General features: G+C 39.8%; 1 protein-coding gene across 1 annotated transcript in view; it reads left to right on the top strand.

Annotated features, from left to right (window-relative positions):
- The window catches only part of PBLD (phenazine biosynthesis like protein domain containing), a 34,207-nt gene that overhangs the window by 3,759 nt on the left and 9,599 nt on the right, over positions 1–20,849 (top strand). The window contains exons 2-5 of the mRNA XM_052641320.1: positions 132–185; positions 7,212–7,358; positions 16,957–17,056; positions 17,716–17,814. Coding sequence (XP_052497280.1) covers positions 7,275–7,358; positions 16,957–17,056; positions 17,716–17,814 — 283 coding nt within the window. The 5' untranslated portion in view covers positions 132–185; positions 7,212–7,274. The remainder of the gene's footprint in view (positions 1–131; positions 186–7,211; positions 7,359–16,956; positions 17,057–17,715; positions 17,815–20,849) is intronic.

Below are 20,849 nucleotides of genomic sequence, written 5' to 3' on the forward strand. Positions count from 1 at the left end.
GAAACTCAGTTTTTGTTGCTGTTTGTGGCCACATCAAGATATGACCTGCAGGATCGCAGTTTCTTGACCAGGGATTGAACCCATCCCTGAGAAGGAAATGGCAACCCACTCCAGTATTCTTTCTTGCCTAGAGAATCCGATGAAGAGAGGAGCCTGGTTGGCTGCTGTTCATGGAGTCACAGAAGGTCAGACACGACTGAGTGATTAAGTGAAAAAACAAAAAATGCACCCTACATTGGGAGTTTGGAGTCTTAATCACTGGACTGCCAAGGAAGTCCCCTGAATCTTAGTTTCTTAGTGTCTAAAATGAGTTGTTATATAGAGATTAGTAGTTGAAATAATTCCAGTTCTGTCCTGTTTCTTGTCTGTTATGTCATTAATGTGGTCCTTCCCATAAAACTTATTTCAATAGTGAATTTAGTAGAAAAATTTTGGAAAGTACAATGTTCTAAGCACTGTGTTGCATGGAAGGGAGGGGCAAAAATTATTCCAGGGAAATCTGTAAAATCAGATGAGTACCAAGAGTCATCTGTAGACAGACTGATATTTCACATGTAAATGGGCTTCCCTGGTGGCTCAGCTGGTAAAGAATCTACCTGCAGTGTAGGAGACCTGGGTTCAATTCCCGGGTTGGGTAGATCCCCTGGAGAAAGGAAAGGCTACCCACTCCACTATTCTGGCCTAGAGAATTCCATGGACTGTATAGTTCATGGTGTCGCAAAGAGTCGGACATGACTGAGTGACTTTCACTCACTCACGTGTAAATACTGCTGTTTTCCAACACAGGCAGATGCGATTGCTATTAATAAAGTAGAAATTGATTTGAGGGCGTTAGTAAAATCCTAGCATTTCAGTATATGTTTCAGTCTACAAAAAATGGCCGACTCTGCTCCTAATGCATGGGGTCCAGGTTCAATCCCTGGTCAGGGTACCAGATCCCACATACTGCAACTAAGAGTTCACATGCTGTAACTAAAGATCCTGCATGCCCAACTAAGACTGGCACAACCTAATTAATTAATTTAAAGCAGATCGTATGGAGAGTTCCTGTGTATCCCTCACTGAGTTGCCTCTATTATTAACATCTTGCATTTACTATGATGTGTTTGTTACAACTAATGAACCTACCTAGGTTCATTATTATTAACTACACACTTTATATGGGGTTCACTAGTTTTTCCCTAGCATCCTTCTGTTCCAGGATCCCATCCTGGATACTACATTAATTAGTCATCATTCTCCTTAGCATTCTCTGTTCCTTTGAGGAATACTCTTCAACTGGGATATCGCTAATGTTTTTGCTATGATTAAATAGGAGTAATGGGTTCTCAGGAGGAAGACCACTGAAGTAAAGTGTCATTTTCATCACATCATATCCAAGGTAGATGCTATCAACCTGACTTATCACTGATGGTGTTACCCTTAATCAAACCTGCCTGAGGCAGTACTTGCCAGATATCTCCACTGTGAAGTTACTTTTTATCCTCTTATGCTCTACTCTTTTGGGAAAAAGTCACTGAGTGCAGCTCACACTCAAGGGGTATTTAAGCTCCATCCCCTGGAAGGGAGAGTAGCTAGATAAATTATTTGAAATTATTCTAGGGACTTCCCTGGTGGCCTAATAGTTAAAAATCTGCCTTGCAGTACAGGGGACATGGGTTCAATCCCTGGTCAGGGAACTAAGATCCCAAATGCCACAGGGCAACTAAGTCTGTGTGCTGCAGCTACTGAACGTGCAGACTTAACAGTCCATTCTCCAAAACGAGAAGCCGGCATCATGAGATGCCCACACATTGCAATGAAGAGTAGCCCCTACTTGTCACAGCTAGACAAAGCCCAAGACCAGCAACAAAGACCCAATGTAGCCAAAAATAAATAAGAACTTGAGTTAAAAATAATTCTGTAAGTTTTCCTTTCATTCATTCTTTCATCTTTATATATATGTCAGTATAGACCCACAGATACTAATTTTATACTTTGGGTTATAATCTATACAACGTATTTTGTTGTTCAAATTGTTCTTTCTTAGGCCACTGGGAGCACTTTCAGGTTGGTTCCTGTATCCCTTTGACATACCTCTATTCTATTTATTTATTTGCTGACTTGTGGGATCCTAGTTCTTTGACTCGGGATCAAACCCATTCTCCCTGCAGTGAAAGTACAGTGTCCCAACCCCCACTGGATTGCCAGGGAAGCCCCCTTATTCTTTTTATTTTTTTGAGACTGTCTTACTTTCTTCTATTAGAAGGTCCTGAAGGCTTATCTGGTATTTTCTTTACCTTTGCCCTAGAAGTGACCATTTCTCTAGGGAACCCAGTTCCTTTTATTATTGGGGAATGTTATTTAACTTCCACATTCCGCAAATTTCCATTTCCTCTTGTTAGTGAAATGGAATCTTATTCCATTGTGATTGAAGGACACACTTTGTATGATTCTAAGCCTTTATATTTATTGAGACTTGTTTTATGGCCTAACATATGATCTATTCTGGAAAATGCTCCATGTGCACTTGAAAAGGACATGCTGTTTACTGCTATTGGACTCCCAGATCTAGAAAACAAACTAAGAGGTAGTTACCAGTGGGAAGAGGAAGTGGGGAGGGGCAATAATTTGGTTGATAAATGGTAGGTCATGATGATAAGAACTGTAAGCTTCAACAGAAAAGTGAAAAGTTTCCAAAACTGTAGGTGTTTGAACATAAATGTAGTTGAGGAAATCAGAATTTGTCTAAAAATGTTTTTAACAAAGGCAGTGTTTCAGAGCTTCTATTAAGTCCAGGAAACATGAGTAAAACTTAAACACAAAGTAGTTGAGTGCCATGAAACTAATTTAAAAATAGAATTTCCTCCAAATTTTTATTTAAAACATTTTATAATTTGACTTCCTTTTTATAGTTATTTTCTTTTTTCCAACAAGTAAGGTGCATAGTATTCATGTACACTTTGAATGCCAGTCAGCGTTCTGTTACTAAGTATTTACATTTTTAAAGGACTAAGTTGGCATTTATTAGTGAGTAGCATTGTGTTTCGGAGAAGGCAATGGCAACCCACTCCAGTACCCTTGCCTGGAAAATCCCATGGACGGAGGAGCCTGGTAGGCTGCAGTCCATGGGGTCGCTAACAGTCGGACACGGCTGAGCGACTTCACTCTCACTTTTCACTTTCCTGCATTGGAGAAGGAAATGGCAACCCACTCCAGTGTTCTTGCCTGGAGAATCCCAGGGACGGCGGAGCCTGGTGGGCTGCTGTCTGTGGGGTCACACAGAGTCGGACACGACTGGGTGACTTAGCAGCAGCAGCAGCATTGTTTTGAGGCAGCAGTCATAAGCAAAAGCCAAGCGGGTTCTTTTATATTAACAGCTACAGAATACAGGAGTCAACTTTCTGTTGTCTGTAGCACAGGAGACTGTAAACAAGCTATGACTATTATAGAGGGACAGATAAGCATCATTCCCAGGCACACGCATGGGCAGGTTTAATGACTAAACTATTTGAACAAGGGAGGTTTATGATTTCCCTACATTCACATGATAAATGGAACCAAGGTTAGAATTCAGAAAGATGTCTACTGTGTCCTCAGGAACGAACCTGATGGAACTGCAGGGAATATAGTGAGACAAAGAGAAAGTGAAGTCGCTCAGTTGTGTCCGACTCTTTGCGACTCCATGGACAGTAGCCCTACCAGGCTCCTCCATCCATGGGATTTTCCAGGCAAGAATACTGGAGTGGGTTGCCATTTCCTTCTGCAGGAGATCTTCCCGACCCAGGGATTGAACCTGGGTCTCCAAGCATTATAGGCAGATGCTTTACCATCTGAGCCACCAGGGAAGTCCATATAGTGAGACAGGGGATTGTCAAATGGGATTTTTTTTTCTGTATTATTTTATTGTTTATAAAAAAGGTTCTATTCATACACTAAATTGATTATTAAAAACTAAAAAGTTTTAAAACAGATATGAATAGTTTAGAAATATGAATTTAGATTTATGAGGTATCCTCTGGGAGTATTTGATTTCTATTTAAACAGCTTATTTGCTTGCCATTATTAAGGAGCATATAAAGCCATACTGGGGATCCTAATGGAATGTAAGTGAAATTAGAGAAGGATAAATTCTTTGGCTCATTTGAAAAACACCCTGCTGGATAGTGCACAGAGCTCTGCATGAAAGCTGCAGCTCAGGACCAGCCATTAGATTGACCAGGATGCCAAAATTTGTGCAAGCCCGTTTACTGGGTTAAGAAAGGCAAGTTGCTTAAACTTTACCTGCCTCAAATTTTCTCTCAGCAGTTCAGGAGGAAGTTAAGCCTGCCCTTTTCTTTTCTTCTTTTGGAAAGATATATCCACCTTCTTGGGGCTTCCGGCATGGCACTAGTGGTGAAGAACCTGCCTGCCAATGCAGAAGACCTGAGAGACTCAGATTTGATCCCGAGTGGGGAATATCCCTTGCAGGAGGGCATGGCAGTCTACTCCAGTGTTCTTGCCTGGAGAAGCAGAGCCTGGTGGGCTACAGTCCATGGGATTGCAAAGAGTTGGACATGACTGAAGCAACTTAACAGTCATACACTTATGTTCTTGGATTAAAAGAATATCTTCAAAACGATTTGACAACTCAAGGTAATCCACAGATCCAACACAATTCCCATCAAATAAGTCTTCTTTTTTCTTATAGAAATGAAACCAAAATTAATTTTAAGGAGAGAGAGGAAAAAAAAGAGAGACATCTTCAAAAACAAACTCTAGATTAGACTTTCAGAGTGGAGGCACATGGCTCATTCATGAGACTCTCTCCTCTCCCTGGTACCTAGCTTTGGAGTTGGCCTGCCACATAGTAGCTGTTGAACTGAATTTTGGATTTCTTTTTTATTTTTTTTTTTAACATTTAAAAAGATTTTATATTGGAGCATAATTGATTAACAATGTTGTGTTAGTTTCAAGTGTATGGCACAGTGATTCAGTTATACATGTACATATATTTATTCTTTTTCAAATTGTTTTCCCATTTAGGTTATTACAGAATGATTTTATTTATCTATTTATTTGTGGCTGAGCTGGGTCTTCCTTGCTGTACAAGTGCTTTCTCTAGTTACGGAGAGTGGGGGCTACTCTCTAGCTGCCGTGTGATGGCTTCTCATTGTGGTGGCTTCTCTTGTGGAGCATGGGCTCTAGAGTGTGCAGGCTTCAGTAGTGGCAGTGTGTGTTGACTCAGTAGCTGTGGCCCATGGGCTTATTAGTTGCACCTTGGCATGTGGGATCTTCCCAGACCAGGGATCAAATCGGCATCCTCTGCTTTGCAAGGCAGATTCCTAACCACTGGACCACCACGGAAGCCTGTATTATGGAATATTGAGCAGTGTTCTCTGTGCTGTACAGTAGGTCCTTGTAGGTTATCTATTTAAAAAAATTTTTTAAGAAGTTTAATTGGAGGATAATTGCTTTACAATCTTGTGTTGGTTTCTGCTGTACAACCATATTAATTAGCTATAAGTCTACATATATCTGTTCCTTCATGAACATTGACTCCAGCAGATCTTGATAGCCTTATTTCTGCAATCTCCTTTCCTCTCGCATATCTATTTCTATATCAAATTGCTTGCCCTGGGATTAATCTATGCACTCTACCCAAAATGCCTGTTCCCACCTTATGGAACCGCTGGATATTTGTGTGTGTGTGTGTGTGTGTGTGTGTTTGGACTGACTTAAATGTCATCTCTGGATGACAGCTCTGGGAGCTCATCTCTGGAGGTCCCTCTGATTGTCTCCTGGGCAGAGTTATTGCTCTCCCCTTGTGTTCCTAAGCATTTTTTATATATAGCTTTTCCTTTTGTATTTTATAGTTTATAATTTTTACATTGGTCTCCTCACTGGCTAGAATTCCTTGCTAAAAATTATGATTAAAAACTGTATCTTAAATATTAATACTATTATTGCTTGGAGGTCAAAAAGTGCAGACTTACCCAAGTTTCTTGAAAGGGCTCCAAAGGCACAAACTTGTAGTTATAAAATAAATTAGTTCTTGGAATCTCATGTGCAGCACTGTGACCATAGTTAATAATAATGAATTGAATATTTGAAAGTTGCTAAGAGAGTAGATTTTCAAACTTCCACCACACTGGAGAGAAAAAAAAAAAAACACAAAACCATTTTGTAACTATGTTTGGTGATAGATTAACTAGACTTTTTGTGGTAGGTCAATTCCTAATATATACGAATATTGGTTAGTTATGTTGTAAACCTGAAAGTAATATATCAATTATACCTAAAAAAAAGGGCAGAAAAAAGTAGGCAATCTGGCAAGAAAGTTAAGCAAAACCCTTGTATAATAAACAAAAAGAAAAGAAAAAGAAAACAACTCTGTAGACCTGGGAGCTGCCTAGCCATTGTTTATCCTCATCTCCTTGAGAACAAGAGATACATGTTAGGATGGGTTAATTTATTTTATATTTAAGCAAAACACCCCATAGTTTGCTGAGTTTTTTAAAAGTTCTGTAACTTTGAGAGAGAGGAATTCTTTCCTACCTATGACAAAATCCATGCTTTCTAGTAAAAGCAAAGGAAATACCCAGAATGTAAACAGTTTATCTCCACAGCATGAAGATACAGAAGATTCTTCACACCCCCTGACACCATTTTTCTATATTTTATAGGTTTCCAGTAAAGAGAAAGTATTATTCTTATAATAAAAAGCTTAATTTTAACAAATCTATATCATGAGCTCTAAAAAGTCTCCAATTGCAGATTTATAAAATAACACAAAATTAAAACATGAGGTTCCTTTGACTATGTTAAGTCCAAAAAAAGTTATTGCTGATTTGCATGGTTATGATTCATTTTTTGATTTTCCAAGTTTCTTATGATGGGCATTTTTTTATTAGAAAAAATGCATCATTTTAAAAGGGCAGTAATATTCATTGGTTAACTGTCAGCAACATATATACTCTTTGGAAGTTTTGCATACTTCATTAACACATAGCTTATGCTAGTTTTGGCTACTCTAAGAATATAACTATGTTAAGTATGTGTACACTATGAAAAGAAAATATTCTATTCATCCAGTATTTTAAAGCAAATACAATCTAGAGGCTTAAAATAAATCAAAGAATTACTTACCTTTAAATGCAGGTGTATTAGAATAATTACTTGACTTTGTACTTGGGAAATGTTAGTTGTTTCTTTGCATGAAGTAAAACATTAACTTTTTGATTTTTTTGCAGCAATAAGAAGGAAAGCAGTCTACCAACAGTTTTGAGAGTTTGCAGAAACAGCTTACAAAGAAAATGAAGCTCCCTATTTTCATAGCAGATGCATTCACAACAAAAGCATTTCGTGGGAATCCGGCTGCTGTTTGCCTCCTAGAAAATGTAAGTAGTATTTTGCTTTGAAGTACAGTGCCTGAAATCCTCGATGCTTGTAGAACCAAGTTTTACTTAAAAAAAAAAAAGAGAAGAAAAAAATCAGACCCACTTATTTGTTTACTTTCCTGGGTTGTGTTCTCTGTCAAATGGTATTAACAATGTTCATGTCTGCAAGTTGATTTTAACCAAATTATATGATAAGACTGCTTATATCTGGATGGATGCGCATGTCTAGGAAATTAAGATTTACGTAAAGAAGAACTGCTGCTGCTGCTGCTAAGTCACTTCAGTCGTGTCCGACTCTGTGCGACCCCATATACGGCAGCCCACCAGGCTCCCCCGTCCCTGGGATTCTCCAGGCAAGAACACTGGAGTGGGTTGCCATTTTCTTCTCCAATCCATGAAAGTGAAAAGTGAAAGTGAAGTTGCTCAGTCGTATCTGACTCTTAGCGACCCCATGGACTGCAGCTCACCAGGCTCCTCCGTCCATAGGATTTTCCAGGCAAGAGTACTGGAGTGGGGTGCTATTGCCTTCTCTGCAAAAGAAGACCTAAGCCAATTAAAAAAAAACAAACCAAAAACAGGAGTAGGTGGCACTTCCCTGGTGGTTCAGTGGTTAAGACTTCCAGTGCAGGGGACACAGATTCTATCCCTGGACCAAAAAGAAAAAGAAAACTCATCCATTGTAGCCACTGGATTTTCATTTAGTTAGCACCAAATGTGGAAGGCAATGAAATTAGATGAGTTTTATGTGACTGAACATGGCTGATACTACATTTAGCATAAAAGATTCTAACTGTATATTTTTAACCTTACCTATACGTCAGAGATTTAGAAATTCTTTTCTGGACCGAAAAGATGAGATATTTTGCAAGGAGTTAAGTAATTTAGTAGAAAGATAGAAAGGAATTAAGCTCTAACATAGTGAGAACTCAGTTTACTGAAAATCTCAATTTAAAAACGGCTCTTTGAGGACTTCCCTGGTGGTCCAGTGATTAAGACTCCAGCTTTCACTGTAGGGGACATGGGTTCAATCACTGTTTGTGGGAGTTCCACATGCTACATGGTGCAATGATGGGGGAAGAAAGGCTCTCTGGTTAGATAAGTATTAACAGAATAGTTAAATATTCCTTGACCTTAGCTGCTTTGTGTTGTTACCTGGGTATTAGGAAACAAGTCAATGTACCCTTCCACTCAGAACAGTTAGTACAAGAGTAGAGTATCTGAGAATTATGTCAACTACGCAGTAAGCAGTTGATGATCTTGAGTAAGTCTTGTTAAGCTGGGGCCTTCAAGGGCAGTAAACATCAAGCTGGTTGCAGATTAAAATCACCCAAGGTGGTTTAAAAATTCCTATGCCCGACCAATCACAACAAATCTCTGGGGGGTGAGACCCAAGCAGCACTGGTTTTTAAAGCTCTCCAGGGGATTCTAGTGTAAATCAACATGGAGAATAGCTGCGGTTTTACTGAGACCGGTGAATGTTGTTAATCGAGTCCTTGTATATTTTATTTTCTCCCTCAAATAAAGCAGCAATATGGTGATCAAAGTCCCCATCTTACCTTAACAATGCATTCATTATGCAACCCTGTGGCTGGCATTTTCCAACCACACAGTGCAGAAAGTAATAACATTAATAGACTATCAAGTAACATAAGAACTTGGGAGTAATAGTGAGAGAATAGCTAACAGCCAGATTCTAAATCCTGAACTTTCTTTAGAAGCAATATGACACACACAGCTTCATATCAAGGGCTTGTGGAATTGACTAAATCTACTTGTCAAAAGTCCTAGTGTAAAAAAAAAAAGCCTTAGTGTATTTATCCCATATTCCCACATAATATTCTAGAAGAGTTTTGAAAAAAGGTTTAAGTGATTTATGTACTCCATTTTTTACCAGGAATTAATATTATTCCTCAATGTATTCCTTCTCACCTCTAGTATATTCACTAAACTCCAGACTTAGGATCTCTCTCTTTCACTCTCTATTAAAACATATTTTGCATGTTATTTATATATTTGGAAAAACTAGGAAATACAAATTTGAACAAAAAACTTAGCATAGTTCAAAGCAATATGCTTCAGTATGAAAGGAAGAAAAGGAAGTCTGTGATCAGGGATGCTCTCTAGAGTCTCTCAGTTCATTTCTGTGTCTTAGACCTGTGAGATGAGGCTGGTTTGATGGTTGGTCCAGGACAACTGAATAGGTATTTAAAGATTGGTTTGCTAGTTTTCTATTCTGTAGACTTGAGGATCTCCTTTCCTGAAGGTTAACTTAGCACTTTCTCCAGTGCATAATCAATAAACATTAAAATAAAATGAAAAGAGAAACTGTTGTTCCACCTTTTGAATTTTTTTGCCCACAGCTAGAGATAGTGGGCACTTGAAGCACCTAGAAAGAACACAAGTGAACTCAGGAAATATCAGAGACAGATAAGGACTAAGCCTTATAATGCTGACCACAACTCAGTAGGCATTTAGCCTGTCATTATGTATTCTACAAATGTTTGTTGACACCTGCTGTGGGCCAGGCTCTGGGGTAGGGACGGGAGGTACCAATAAGTTTGCCTGTCCTTGAGGTGCTCAGAGTCTAGCAGGGGAAATAGATGCATAAACCTGATCATTTTCCCATAGTCACCACAGAAGCTGAAAGACCAGGTACCAGGTCCTCTGGGGACCAGAGCATGGAGCAACTTACATTTTTATGGGTGAGAAAATACTTCAGATTTTAAGTTCAGGGTTTCAAAGGAATATTCTTTTTCATTTTGTTTTGTTTAAAATTATTTAAATTTGACTGAGATGATACTATGAAAAATTTGGTAGACAGACTAAATACTAGATAATTGTACTTTGAACTTTAAAAATACTTGATAAGAGACTGCTGGAAGAAAAGGAAAACTTTCTGGGTAACAACATTCCCAGAACTTCTACAATATTCTCAAGTGTTTTGTCATGGCCCTTCTAGATAAGCTTATTTTTCAAATCTTCACTTGAGGAACACTATGAAAGTGAAATGAAGGTGTTAGTGGTGCAGTCATGTCCGACTCTTTGCGACCCCATGAACTATAGCTCTCCAGGCTCCTCTGTCCATGAAATTCTCTAGGCAAGAATACTGAAGTGGGTAGTCATTCCCTTCTCCAGGGTATCTTCGAATCCAGGGATCAAACCCAGGTCTCCTGCATTGAAGGCAGATTCTTTACTGTCTGAGCCACCAGGGAAACCCTAGACAAGTCAATTTTTTAAATCTCCACATGAGGAACATTGTGTAATAGGTGAAAGCAAAAACAGATTAAGGGCTAAATATAAGTAATATGAAACAGATATTTGAAAAAAAATATTTAAAACTTTAAAAAGCTGATGGCTGTTCTCAGATGCCTGACCATTTTATAGTAACGACTATGTGTGGTGGTTTAGTCGCTAAGTCATGTCTGACTCTTGCGACCCCATGGACTGTAGCCTGCCAGACTCCTTTGTCCATGGGATTCTACAGGCAAGAATACTGGAGTGAGTTGCCACTTAGACATAGAAAATGTATAGAAACAATATTTTAAAAAATGAAATAAATACATTACGATGACAGCTGTGTTGAAAGCTATAGGAATTATTGATCAGCTATTCGAATAGGTCATCAGGCTGTGGTAGTGATTAAAGGTGGTTTATTTTCCTGTAAACCTGATTTACTAGTTAGTGAAAATAACATACCAACAAAAGTAAGGAGCTCATATTTTTCTCCCTGATATTCTAACAAAACCTGAAGATTTTGTGTGTGTGTGTGTGTGTGTGTGTGTGTGTATGTATATATATGTATGTGTGCTTTTAGGGCAGAGCTTCTCAAATGTGTAATTAACATTTTGGACTGGGAAGTTCTATATTGTGTGAGGTGTCATGTCTGTTATAAAATGTTTGGCAGGTCCTGGGCTTTGACCCACTAAATGACAGTAGTCTTCCCCTACTCCCCCAGCCATGACAATCAAAAGTTGCCCCCAGTTGAGAACCATTGTTTCAAAAGATACCTTCTCTAAAGAGAGTTTTATTCTGGAGTTTTCCTGTTTAAATTATCCATAAAAACAACTTCAAGGCCCAGTGTATACATTTATTCCACTTCAACTGGCATTTCCTGGCTGTCTACCATGAGCGGGACACTGCTAGGATCAAATGTGATGCTCACCGATGTGCATTTTTATTCTTTTAAACGCTGATAATCATTTCCAGTGACAGCAAGGAGGATTGGCTTCACACTTTTAAGTAGGAATGCTTAGTTTTAGTTCCTAAACTACTTGCTTTTCCGGTTTTCCTGGGTAAAGGTAGGTATAACCAAAAGCCACTTTTACAGCTTGGTAGGTTATGTATTTAAATGAAAAATTGTGTATAGCAATCCTGAGTTCAATCCATGCTTTAACTCACATGCAGTGGCCCTTTTCACACTTGGCATCCTTTCTTAGAGAGAATTACCCACTCTGTGACCACACTGGGTCAGAGACTCCTGGGGTTTCTAGAAAGTTGCAACCTTGTATCTCAGTTTTATGCTCAGAAGAAGGATGCAGAGTGCAGAAAAGTTTCTTCCAGGACACTGAAGCGTTTTTCTTTGCCAAGTATTTGAAGGAAGAGAGCAATGCAAAGGAAGAGGAAATGCTAGTGTGGTAATTTCTGCTTCCCAAGTACCCTCACTGACTTCTAGAACAAAACTCTCAGCTAGGGGCAGTGATTTCAGGCAAGTTCAGCCAGACACATACTGTGCTAATTGGTTTTCATATGTTATTTCATTTCACCCTCACAACCACTTTACGAGTAGGTTTTATTATTAATCCCCGTTTTACAGATGAGAAGACAGAGGCAGAGAGAGGTTAAGCAATTTATCTAAGTGGCTGACCAGAATCCCACCCCAGGTCTGCCTGACTACAGGGTCCATGCTTTTAACCCACTATATTCACTACTGGCGCTTCCCAGGTGGCACAGTGGTAAAGAATCTGCCTGCCAATGCAGAAGATGCAAGAGACACGGGTTCGATCCCTGGGTCAGGAAGATCTTCTGGAGGAGGAAATGGCAACCCACTCTAGTATTCTTGCCTGGAAAATTCTGTGGTCAGAAGAACCTGGCAGGCTACAGTCCATGGGGTCACAAAGAGTGAGACACGACTAAGCATGCACACGCACTCACTACTGGAATATTCACTACTAGATATTCTCCCACAGTGACCCTTCCCAGTTGGTAACATGCATCAGTCTTATAATTCACTCAATGCCTGTCTTCCTCACTTCTGGACATTCTATGAGATCTTAATCTCTTCCGACTTGTTCCAACATCCAGGGCCTGGCACATGGGAGACACTAAATATCTGTTGAGTGAAATTGGAAATAGTATAATCAATTGTATTATGCAAACTCTTCTTCTAGGAGTTCTAGTAGAAGAAGCCAACAGTCATTTATTTATTTATTTCTTAGTTTATTTTCGGCTGTACGGGGTCTTTATTGCTGTGAGCAGACTTTCTCTAGTTGTAGCGAGCTGGGGCTGGCTACTGTCTAGTTGCGGTACCTGGGCTTCTCATTGAGGCGGCTTCTCTTGTTGCAGAGCACAGGCCCTAGGTGCAAGTGCTTCAGTAGCTGTGGCTCACTTGCTCCATGGCGTGTAGAATCTTCCTGGACCAGAGATCGAACCTGTGTTCCCTGCACTGGCAGGTGAATTCTTATCCACTGCGCCTTTGGGGAAGTCTTGGCCAACGATTATGGATCTTTTGTTTTCATTGATGGAGTGGGATGGGCAGGGCATGCAATGCAAGTATGTGCTTTAGTTTCTATAATGGAGCTGGAGAGACAAGGCATATAAGATCCATTGTTGTTCAGTCACTAAGTCATGTCGGACTCTGCGTCCCCATGAACTGCAGCATGCCAGGCTTCTCTGTCCTTCAGTCTCTCCCGGAGTTTGCTCAAACTCATCTCCATTGAGTCGATGATGCTGTCTAACCATCTCATCCTCTGTCATCTCCTTCTCCTCCGCCCTCAGTCTTTCCCAGCGTCAGGGTCTTTTCCAACAAGTCGGCTCTTCACATCAGGTGGCCAAAGTGTTTAGGAACAACTGAAGGTGACTTGCAGCTTGAGTGCTGCACTGTGTGGACATAACTTTGCAATCGGAAACCCAGTGTCTCAGAAGGAATCTCCTGTTTCTTCCTGAATGATTTAGAACTTTCTACATCCAAGTGCTTTTCCTTTGCTAGAAAGAAAGCAGAGGGACAAATGAACAAGACTGAGCAAGACTGTCCTGTTTAGGCTGTCATATTTCTAAACTGCCACAAGGTGGGAGTATTTTAAAACTTTACTGTGATTTTCTGATTCATAATCTTTTGCGAGCCATATGGTTGGTAGAACATCAGTGTCCCAACACAGTACATTGCAACTCAGAAAAACAAACATGGCTCTCTTTTTACTGCTGGAAACTTGACTCTTGTGATACTGGCAAAGAGAAATGGATATTAAAGCGAGAGAATTAACAGTTATTGGTTCAGTTTGTAACTATTGTGTGTTACATTTGAAACTAAGCTTGTAGTGTAAAATGGAAACATTTTACATTTTTGGTTCCAATACAACATTTTTGTATTGGAACCAAACTTCAGTATTGTTAATGAATGTAGTCTCATTCTTTTTTTTTTCCCCTAAAGCTCTCCAAGTTGAAGCAATGTTAATCTCCTCATGATTCACCATTATTTTGCTCTTTGGTTCCAGTGTAGGAATTCAGCCACCCGTGGTGCATACTGAGGGCTGCGACTATCAAACTTTTTATTGTCTCTGGCAGCTCCGGCAAATAGCAGATGTATTTTCAGTGTCCTGGGACAGAAATTCAAATTGTAACTGGTGAAATATACCAAACCAGAGAGGATTAAAAAGATGGTCAGTGAAGTGTGTGTTTTAACTGATGTGCAAAAAAGCCCATTTGCAAAGGAATCTACTACCAAAAGATGGTGATCTTGGCTAAAATGTGACTGTTTAATACTTTTAGAAACTCTGGTCCTAAAGGTCAAGGGAAGCAATAGGCAAAGAAAGGAAGGACAAGGATAGGAATTTGGCCAAATCAGAGAGAGGAAGGGCTGGCAAGCACTCAGGTTCCTGCAGTCAAGGAGGCAAATCCATGTTTCTCTTTATCAGACCTTCAGTCACCTTTGGAGCTGATGATTGCAGACCAGCCCTAGGAAATTGAATGGCTCCCAGTTTCATTAAGGTGTTATATGCATGGGCAGGTAGGCCAGTTTCCATGCAGAACATTCTACAAACCATGGGAAAGCAACTTGAGCTCACTTCTGAACATTGTCTTGTTGGCCCCAGCAGCACTCAATCTCTTCTACTCAGGTAAGACTTCTCACTCCCTAGCCCCACAGGTGTCCACAGGTGTGACTTGTGCTCATTCCACTTCATTCCTACCATCCTAATTCTCCTTACCTCAACTTGCAGAATCCTAGAGAATCAAAGATATAACGAGAGGAGAGCAAAGTCAAGTCAAGTGACTTGCCCGAGAAGCATCTCTAATTCAAACCTTTTGCCCAGTTTTTCCTGTCCACCTCACCCAAATCTGACCTTTTGCTAGGTCCGCCTCAAGTCTTCACCTTCAAAGTCCTAGAGAGCTTAATGTTAAAATCCATATGTCTCAATTACATACTCTTTGGTGTGGCCTACTGCTGCTTTCTGTATCTGTCTTGACTCCTCAGCTGACAGGCTAAGGCTCTTGAACCCAGGGCCAGTTCTTATACATCAGGGCTCCCCAGTCCACAGATCATCTGGTTTCTGATTAAGATGGAGATTCTGATTCAGAAGGTCTGGGGTGGGGCTTGAGACTGCATTTCTGACAAATTCCCTTGAAAGTGGTGCTGATGCTGCTGGCTCAGCACAGCATGGGTAATTGATTGATGGCTCCTTTTCCTCAGAAATGTTGCAGGAGTCCATTTTATCTGATAGAAATTGGTTTTTCTGCCTGTAGCATGTTGAAGAGATAATAATAGTTTCTTTGTTATGTGGAGGTAGTGCAGAGTGTCAAGTTAAAGCACTGACTTTGAGCCACTCCAAATAAAAAGGTAACATTTTTCAAGTACTTAACTATGTGTTGGGCACTCTGATGAGTGCTTTATATGCATTATTGGATTAAATCTTTTGAAAGAAAAACAGTAAATAAAAAACAAACAAAAACTCATTGTGTTCTGTTTAGGTTTTCAGAAAATAAGTATCAATTTCTTAAGTGATTTCTCTTTCTGTAGGGCTACAGAGTTTCTACAGATTTTGAATACAGTGCTCTTTTAAGAAAGGCTTAGTAAGTCTCCTGTGAGGATTTTTATATCAGCTGATAGTTAAGAAGTTATGATTAATTTTTCGTAACTGCTGTTTTGTGTCTTATGTGCCTTTTCTCAATACATAAACTTTAATGAGTAAACATCTTTGTAATGTTATATGAGTACATGGAAAAAGAGTTCGAATCAACTAAAAGACAAGGGTGTTTAACTTGACGTAACTCAGATAAGTGAATTCCGAACTTATTAGAATAAAGTTTCAATTCTTATTTCTGAGTTTCAGAAGCTCAAGATTAATAAGTTTGGCAAAGGCAAAGATGCATTTATCTTGAGATTTCTCTTTTTATAATTAATTTTTATTGGAATATAGTTAATATCTTGAGATTTCTTTAGAATTCAGAATCCAAGTAGTGAGCATCTTGTTGATTAAAAAAATTGATTTTCATTCTCGAAAAGAAAATCTATGCTTTGACCCATTTTTTCCTTGAGTTAAGAGGAATGTATGTATGTGTATGTACATGTATATATGTTAGGATATTACACAAACTTTTTGCGTTTAATTTTTTTATCTGTAAGTGGATAAAAATATCTATGTTGAGTGTTTTTAAAATGCAAATTAAATGAATACTGAATTCTCTCAGCAAATATTTATTGAGCTCCTATTATACCAGGATGAATGCAAGCACTGCTCTAAACCAGGACAAAGCAAAGTAGCACAGTAGTGCTCTCATAGAACTCTGAGTCAGAGGTTGGGGGTACAGCCAGTAAAGGAGCATAGTAGGTGATTTCAGGCGGTGTAAGTACTGGGAAGGAGACAGAGCAGTCTGGAAGGCTTCCTGGAGGAGGTGATCTCTGACTTGAGCCCGACTCATTAAAGGGAGTGTAACATGCATAAATGAGGTCAGGATGGTCCAGTCTGCTCAGAATGGGCACCTAACATCTCTTCATCCAACAGGAATGACAGATTGTGGAGTTTCTGTTTGTAGCAATTGTTTTTAGAAGACAGCACAATCTCTCTGATAGACTAGATAATAATCTGACAAAGGATAGCCCAGGCCAGTAGGTTTTTCAGAATCTGCTCTAGCTTCCACAGCTCTTCACATGGTGCTACATGCATGGATTTCTGAAAAACAATCTTTATAAAAGTACCTTAAATTTATTGGTGATTATTTACTCTAAAAGTGTATGACTTTTTAAAATTCTTTTTTACATTAAAAAAAATTTTAAGTATATAACTTTTAATATTAATAAACTTTTTTTCCTACTAGTGGTAGTTGCTATTCAAGGAAGTCTGATTTGTGTTTCTGGAATCTCACTAACCTTTTGCTTCTAATCTAGAAACTGGATGAAGACTTGCATCAAAAAATTGCAAAGGAGATGAACCTCTCCGAAACGGCTTTTATCCGAAAGCTACACCCAAATGACAACTTTACACAAAGTAAATATACTTTTTTCTTTTCTTTTAAAACAATTCCTGAATGGTTCCAGAAACTGTTTTTCCAGTGGGGGAATAATATTTAAGAAAAATGTCCATTTATTATTTGCATGCAGATAAGGAAGGTGGGGGAGCTTCTAATTTGATTTTCATCTAAGGGAGCAGATGCTGATGAATTTGAATGTTTCAGATCCAGATCTAGCATTGCAGAGCCCTAGAGGTCTTGCCTCGTAGAAGGCAATGGCAACCCACTCCAGTACTCTTGCCTGGAAAGTCTCATGGACGGAGGAGCCTGGTAGGCTGCAGTCCATGGGGTCGCTAAGAGTCAAACATGACTGAGCGACTTCACTTTCACTTTTCACTTTCATGCATTGGAGAAGGAAATGGCAACCCACTCCAGTGTTCTTGCCTGGGAAATCCCAGGGACGAGGGAGCCTAGTGCATTGCCGTCTCTGGGGTCACACAGAGTCGGACACGACTGAAGCGACTTAGCAGCAGCAGCAGTAGCAGAGGTCTTGCCTAGACTTTGCTCCTCCTTTTCGCAACACGTTTCAGTGATTAATTACGCTAATGCAGTGTTTAGAAAAGAATAAGAAAATGAAAACTTTCAACCCCCTTGTATGGAAATGACCTGGTCTCTCTTTGGTTTTTCTCCTCTGAAGGTTCCTGCTTTGGATTAAGGTGGTTTACACCACAGAATGAGGTTCCTCTCTGTGGCCATGCTACCCTGGCTTCTGCAGCTGTGCTGTTTCACAAAATAAGTAACATGATTTTCTTTTATGAACTTATCAGTTAGTAAATAGAAATATTTTTAGAAACTCTCATACATTTTTTCCTGTGAACCAAAGTGACTGGTATAAAGACTGCAAAGTTTATTTCACATGATTTATTATGTAGAAACAAAAACAGCAACCTTCAAGAACACTTCAATTTTTCAGGCATGTTGAATAGCCATGGTTACTGTTCTCTGAAATGCCGTTTTCTTTCGTTTAGTCTATTTTATTTATTTACTTGTGGTTGCGCTGGGTCTCTGTTGCTGTGCGTGGGCTTTCTCTAGTTGCGGCCTGCAGGGGCTACTCTCTGGTTGTGGTGCGTGGGCTTCTCATGGTGGCAGCTTCTCTTGTTTTGGAGCACAGGCTCCAGGCGCAGGGGCTTCAGCAGTTGTGGGATGCGGTCTTAATTCCTCTGTGGCATCCTCCCTCCCAGACCAAGGATTGATTGCATGTCCCCTGCATTGGCAGGCAGATTTTTGTCCACTGTTTCACCAGGGAAGTCCCACCATTTTCTTTTAAATAGGAGCTCTCTGGTCTCTGTGACCAACACAGGAGGACAGCTTGCAAGGCAGAAAAGGTATTTAACATGACATAATACTGGGGAACTAAAAGACATACTTTTCCCCAAACGTGTCCCCACCCACACTGAAATTCATTTCACAATGGAAGCTTCTTTATTTTGAATTTTAAATATTCATGAGGTAAACTATATACATTTACCCTGTGAAGAAAGGATGCAGTACTTTAATCCTACCAGTTCCCATCTCAGCTACACTTGGTATAATAAAGATCAGGGCTTTGTGGGAACAGTGCAGAGGAGAGATGCCTGGTAATGTCCTCAAAGTAGAGACAGAAGGAGCCATGAACAAGTGTAGACAACAGAAAGTCAAACAAGGAAGTAACCAAGATGCTATGACAGAGAGGTAACTGGGGGAGTGGGGATTTGAAAAACAATGTCTTTTGGGAGTTACTTCAGTTCAGTTCAGTCGCTCAGTCATGTCCGACTATTTATGACCCCATGGACTGCAGCACACCAGGCTTCCCTGTCCATCACCAACTCCTGGAGTGTACTCAAACTCAAGTCCATTGAGTTGGTGATGCCATCCAACCATCTCATCCTCTGTCATCCCCATCTCCACATGCCTTCAATCTTTCCCAGCATCAGGGTCTTTTCCAGTGAGTCAGTTCTTTGCATCAGGTGGCCAAAGTAATGGAGCTTTGGCTTCAACTGATTTCCTTTAGGATGGACTGGTTGGATCTCCTTGCTGCCCAAGGGACTCTCAAGAGTCTTCCCCAACACCACAGTTCAAAAACATCAATTCTTTGCTTCTCAGCTTTCTTTATAGTCCTGCTCTCACATCCATACATGACCACTGGAAAAATCACAGCCTTGACTAGACGGACTTTGTCGCCAAAGTAATGTCTCTGCTTTTTAATAGGCTGTCTAGGTTGGTCATAGCTTTTCTTCCAAGGAGCAAGTGTCTTTTTAATTTCATGACTGCAGTCACCATCTGCAGTGATTTGGGAAATAAAAAATAAAGTCTGTCACTGTTTCTACTGTTTCCCCATCTATTTGAAATGAAGTGATGGGACCGGATGCCATGATCTTCATTTTCTGAATGTTGAGTTTTAAGCCAAATTTCTCACTCTCCTCTTTCACTTTCATCAAGAGGCTCTTTAGCTCTTCACTTTCTGCCATAAGAGTGGTGTCATATGTGTATCTGAGGTTATTGATATTTCTCCTGGCAATCTTGATTCCAGCTTGTGCTTCATCCAGCCTGGCATTTCACCTGATGTACTCTGCATATAAGTTAAATAACCAGGGTGACAATATACAGTCTTGACTTCCCAATTTGGAACCAGTCTGTTGTTCCATGTCTGGTTCTAACTGATGCTTCTTGACCTGCATACAGATTTCTCAGGAGGCAGGTCAGGTGGTCTGGTATTCCCATCTCGTTAAGAATTTTCCACATTTTGTTGTGATCCACACAGTCAAAAGCTTTGGCATAGTCAATAAAGCAGAAGCAGATGTTTTTCTGGAACTCTCTTGCTTTTTTGATGATCCAGTGGATGTTGGCAATTTGATCTCTGGTTCCTCTGCCTTTTCTAAATCCAGCTTAAACATTTGGAAGTTCACGGTTCATGTACTGTTGAAGCCTGGCTTGAAGAATTTTGAGCATTACTTTGCTAGAGTGTGAGGTGTGTGCAGTTGTGTGGTCGTCTGAACATTGTTTGGCATTGCCATTCTTTGGGATTGGAATGAAAACTGACCTTTTGCAGTCCTGTGGCCACCACTGAGTTTTCCAAACTTGTTGGTATATTGAGTGCAGCACTTCCACAGCATCATCTTTTAGGATTTGAAATAGCTCAACTGGAATTCCATCACCTCTACTAGCTTTGTTTGTAGTGATGCTTCCTAAGCCCCACTTGACTTCACATTCCAGGATGTCTGGCTCTAGGTGAGTGATCACACCATTGTGGTTATCTGGGTCCTGAAGATGATCTTTTTTGTATAGTTCTCCTGTGTATTCTTGCCACCTCTTCTTAATATCTTCTGCTTCTGTTAGGTCCATACCACTTCTGTCCTTTATTGTGCCCATCTTTGCATGAAATGTTCCCTTGGTATCTCTAATTTTCTTGAAAAGATCTCTAGTCTTTCCCATTCTATTGTTTTCCTCTGTTTCTTTTCATTGATCACTGAAGAAAGCTTTGTTATCTCTCTGTGATATTCCTTGAAACTCTGCATTCAAATGGGTGTATCTTTCCTTTTCTCCTTCACCTTTTGCTTCTCTTCTTTTCTCAGCTACTTGTAAGGCCTTGTCAGACAACCATTTTACCTTTTTGCATTTCTTTTTCTTGAGGATGGTCTTGATCACTGCCTCCTGTACAATGTCACAAACCTCCATCCATAGTTCTTCAGGCACTCTATCAGATCTAATCCCTTGAATCTATTTATCACTTCCTCTGTGTAATCATAAAGAATTTGATTTAGGTCATACCTGAATGGTCTAGTGGTTTTCCTT

The sequence above is a fragment of the Budorcas taxicolor genome, chromosome 5 (assembly GCF_023091745.1).
Source record: "Budorcas taxicolor isolate Tak-1 chromosome 5, Takin1.1, whole genome shotgun sequence".
Taxonomy (NCBI): Eukaryota; Metazoa; Chordata; class Mammalia; order Artiodactyla; family Bovidae; genus Budorcas; species Budorcas taxicolor.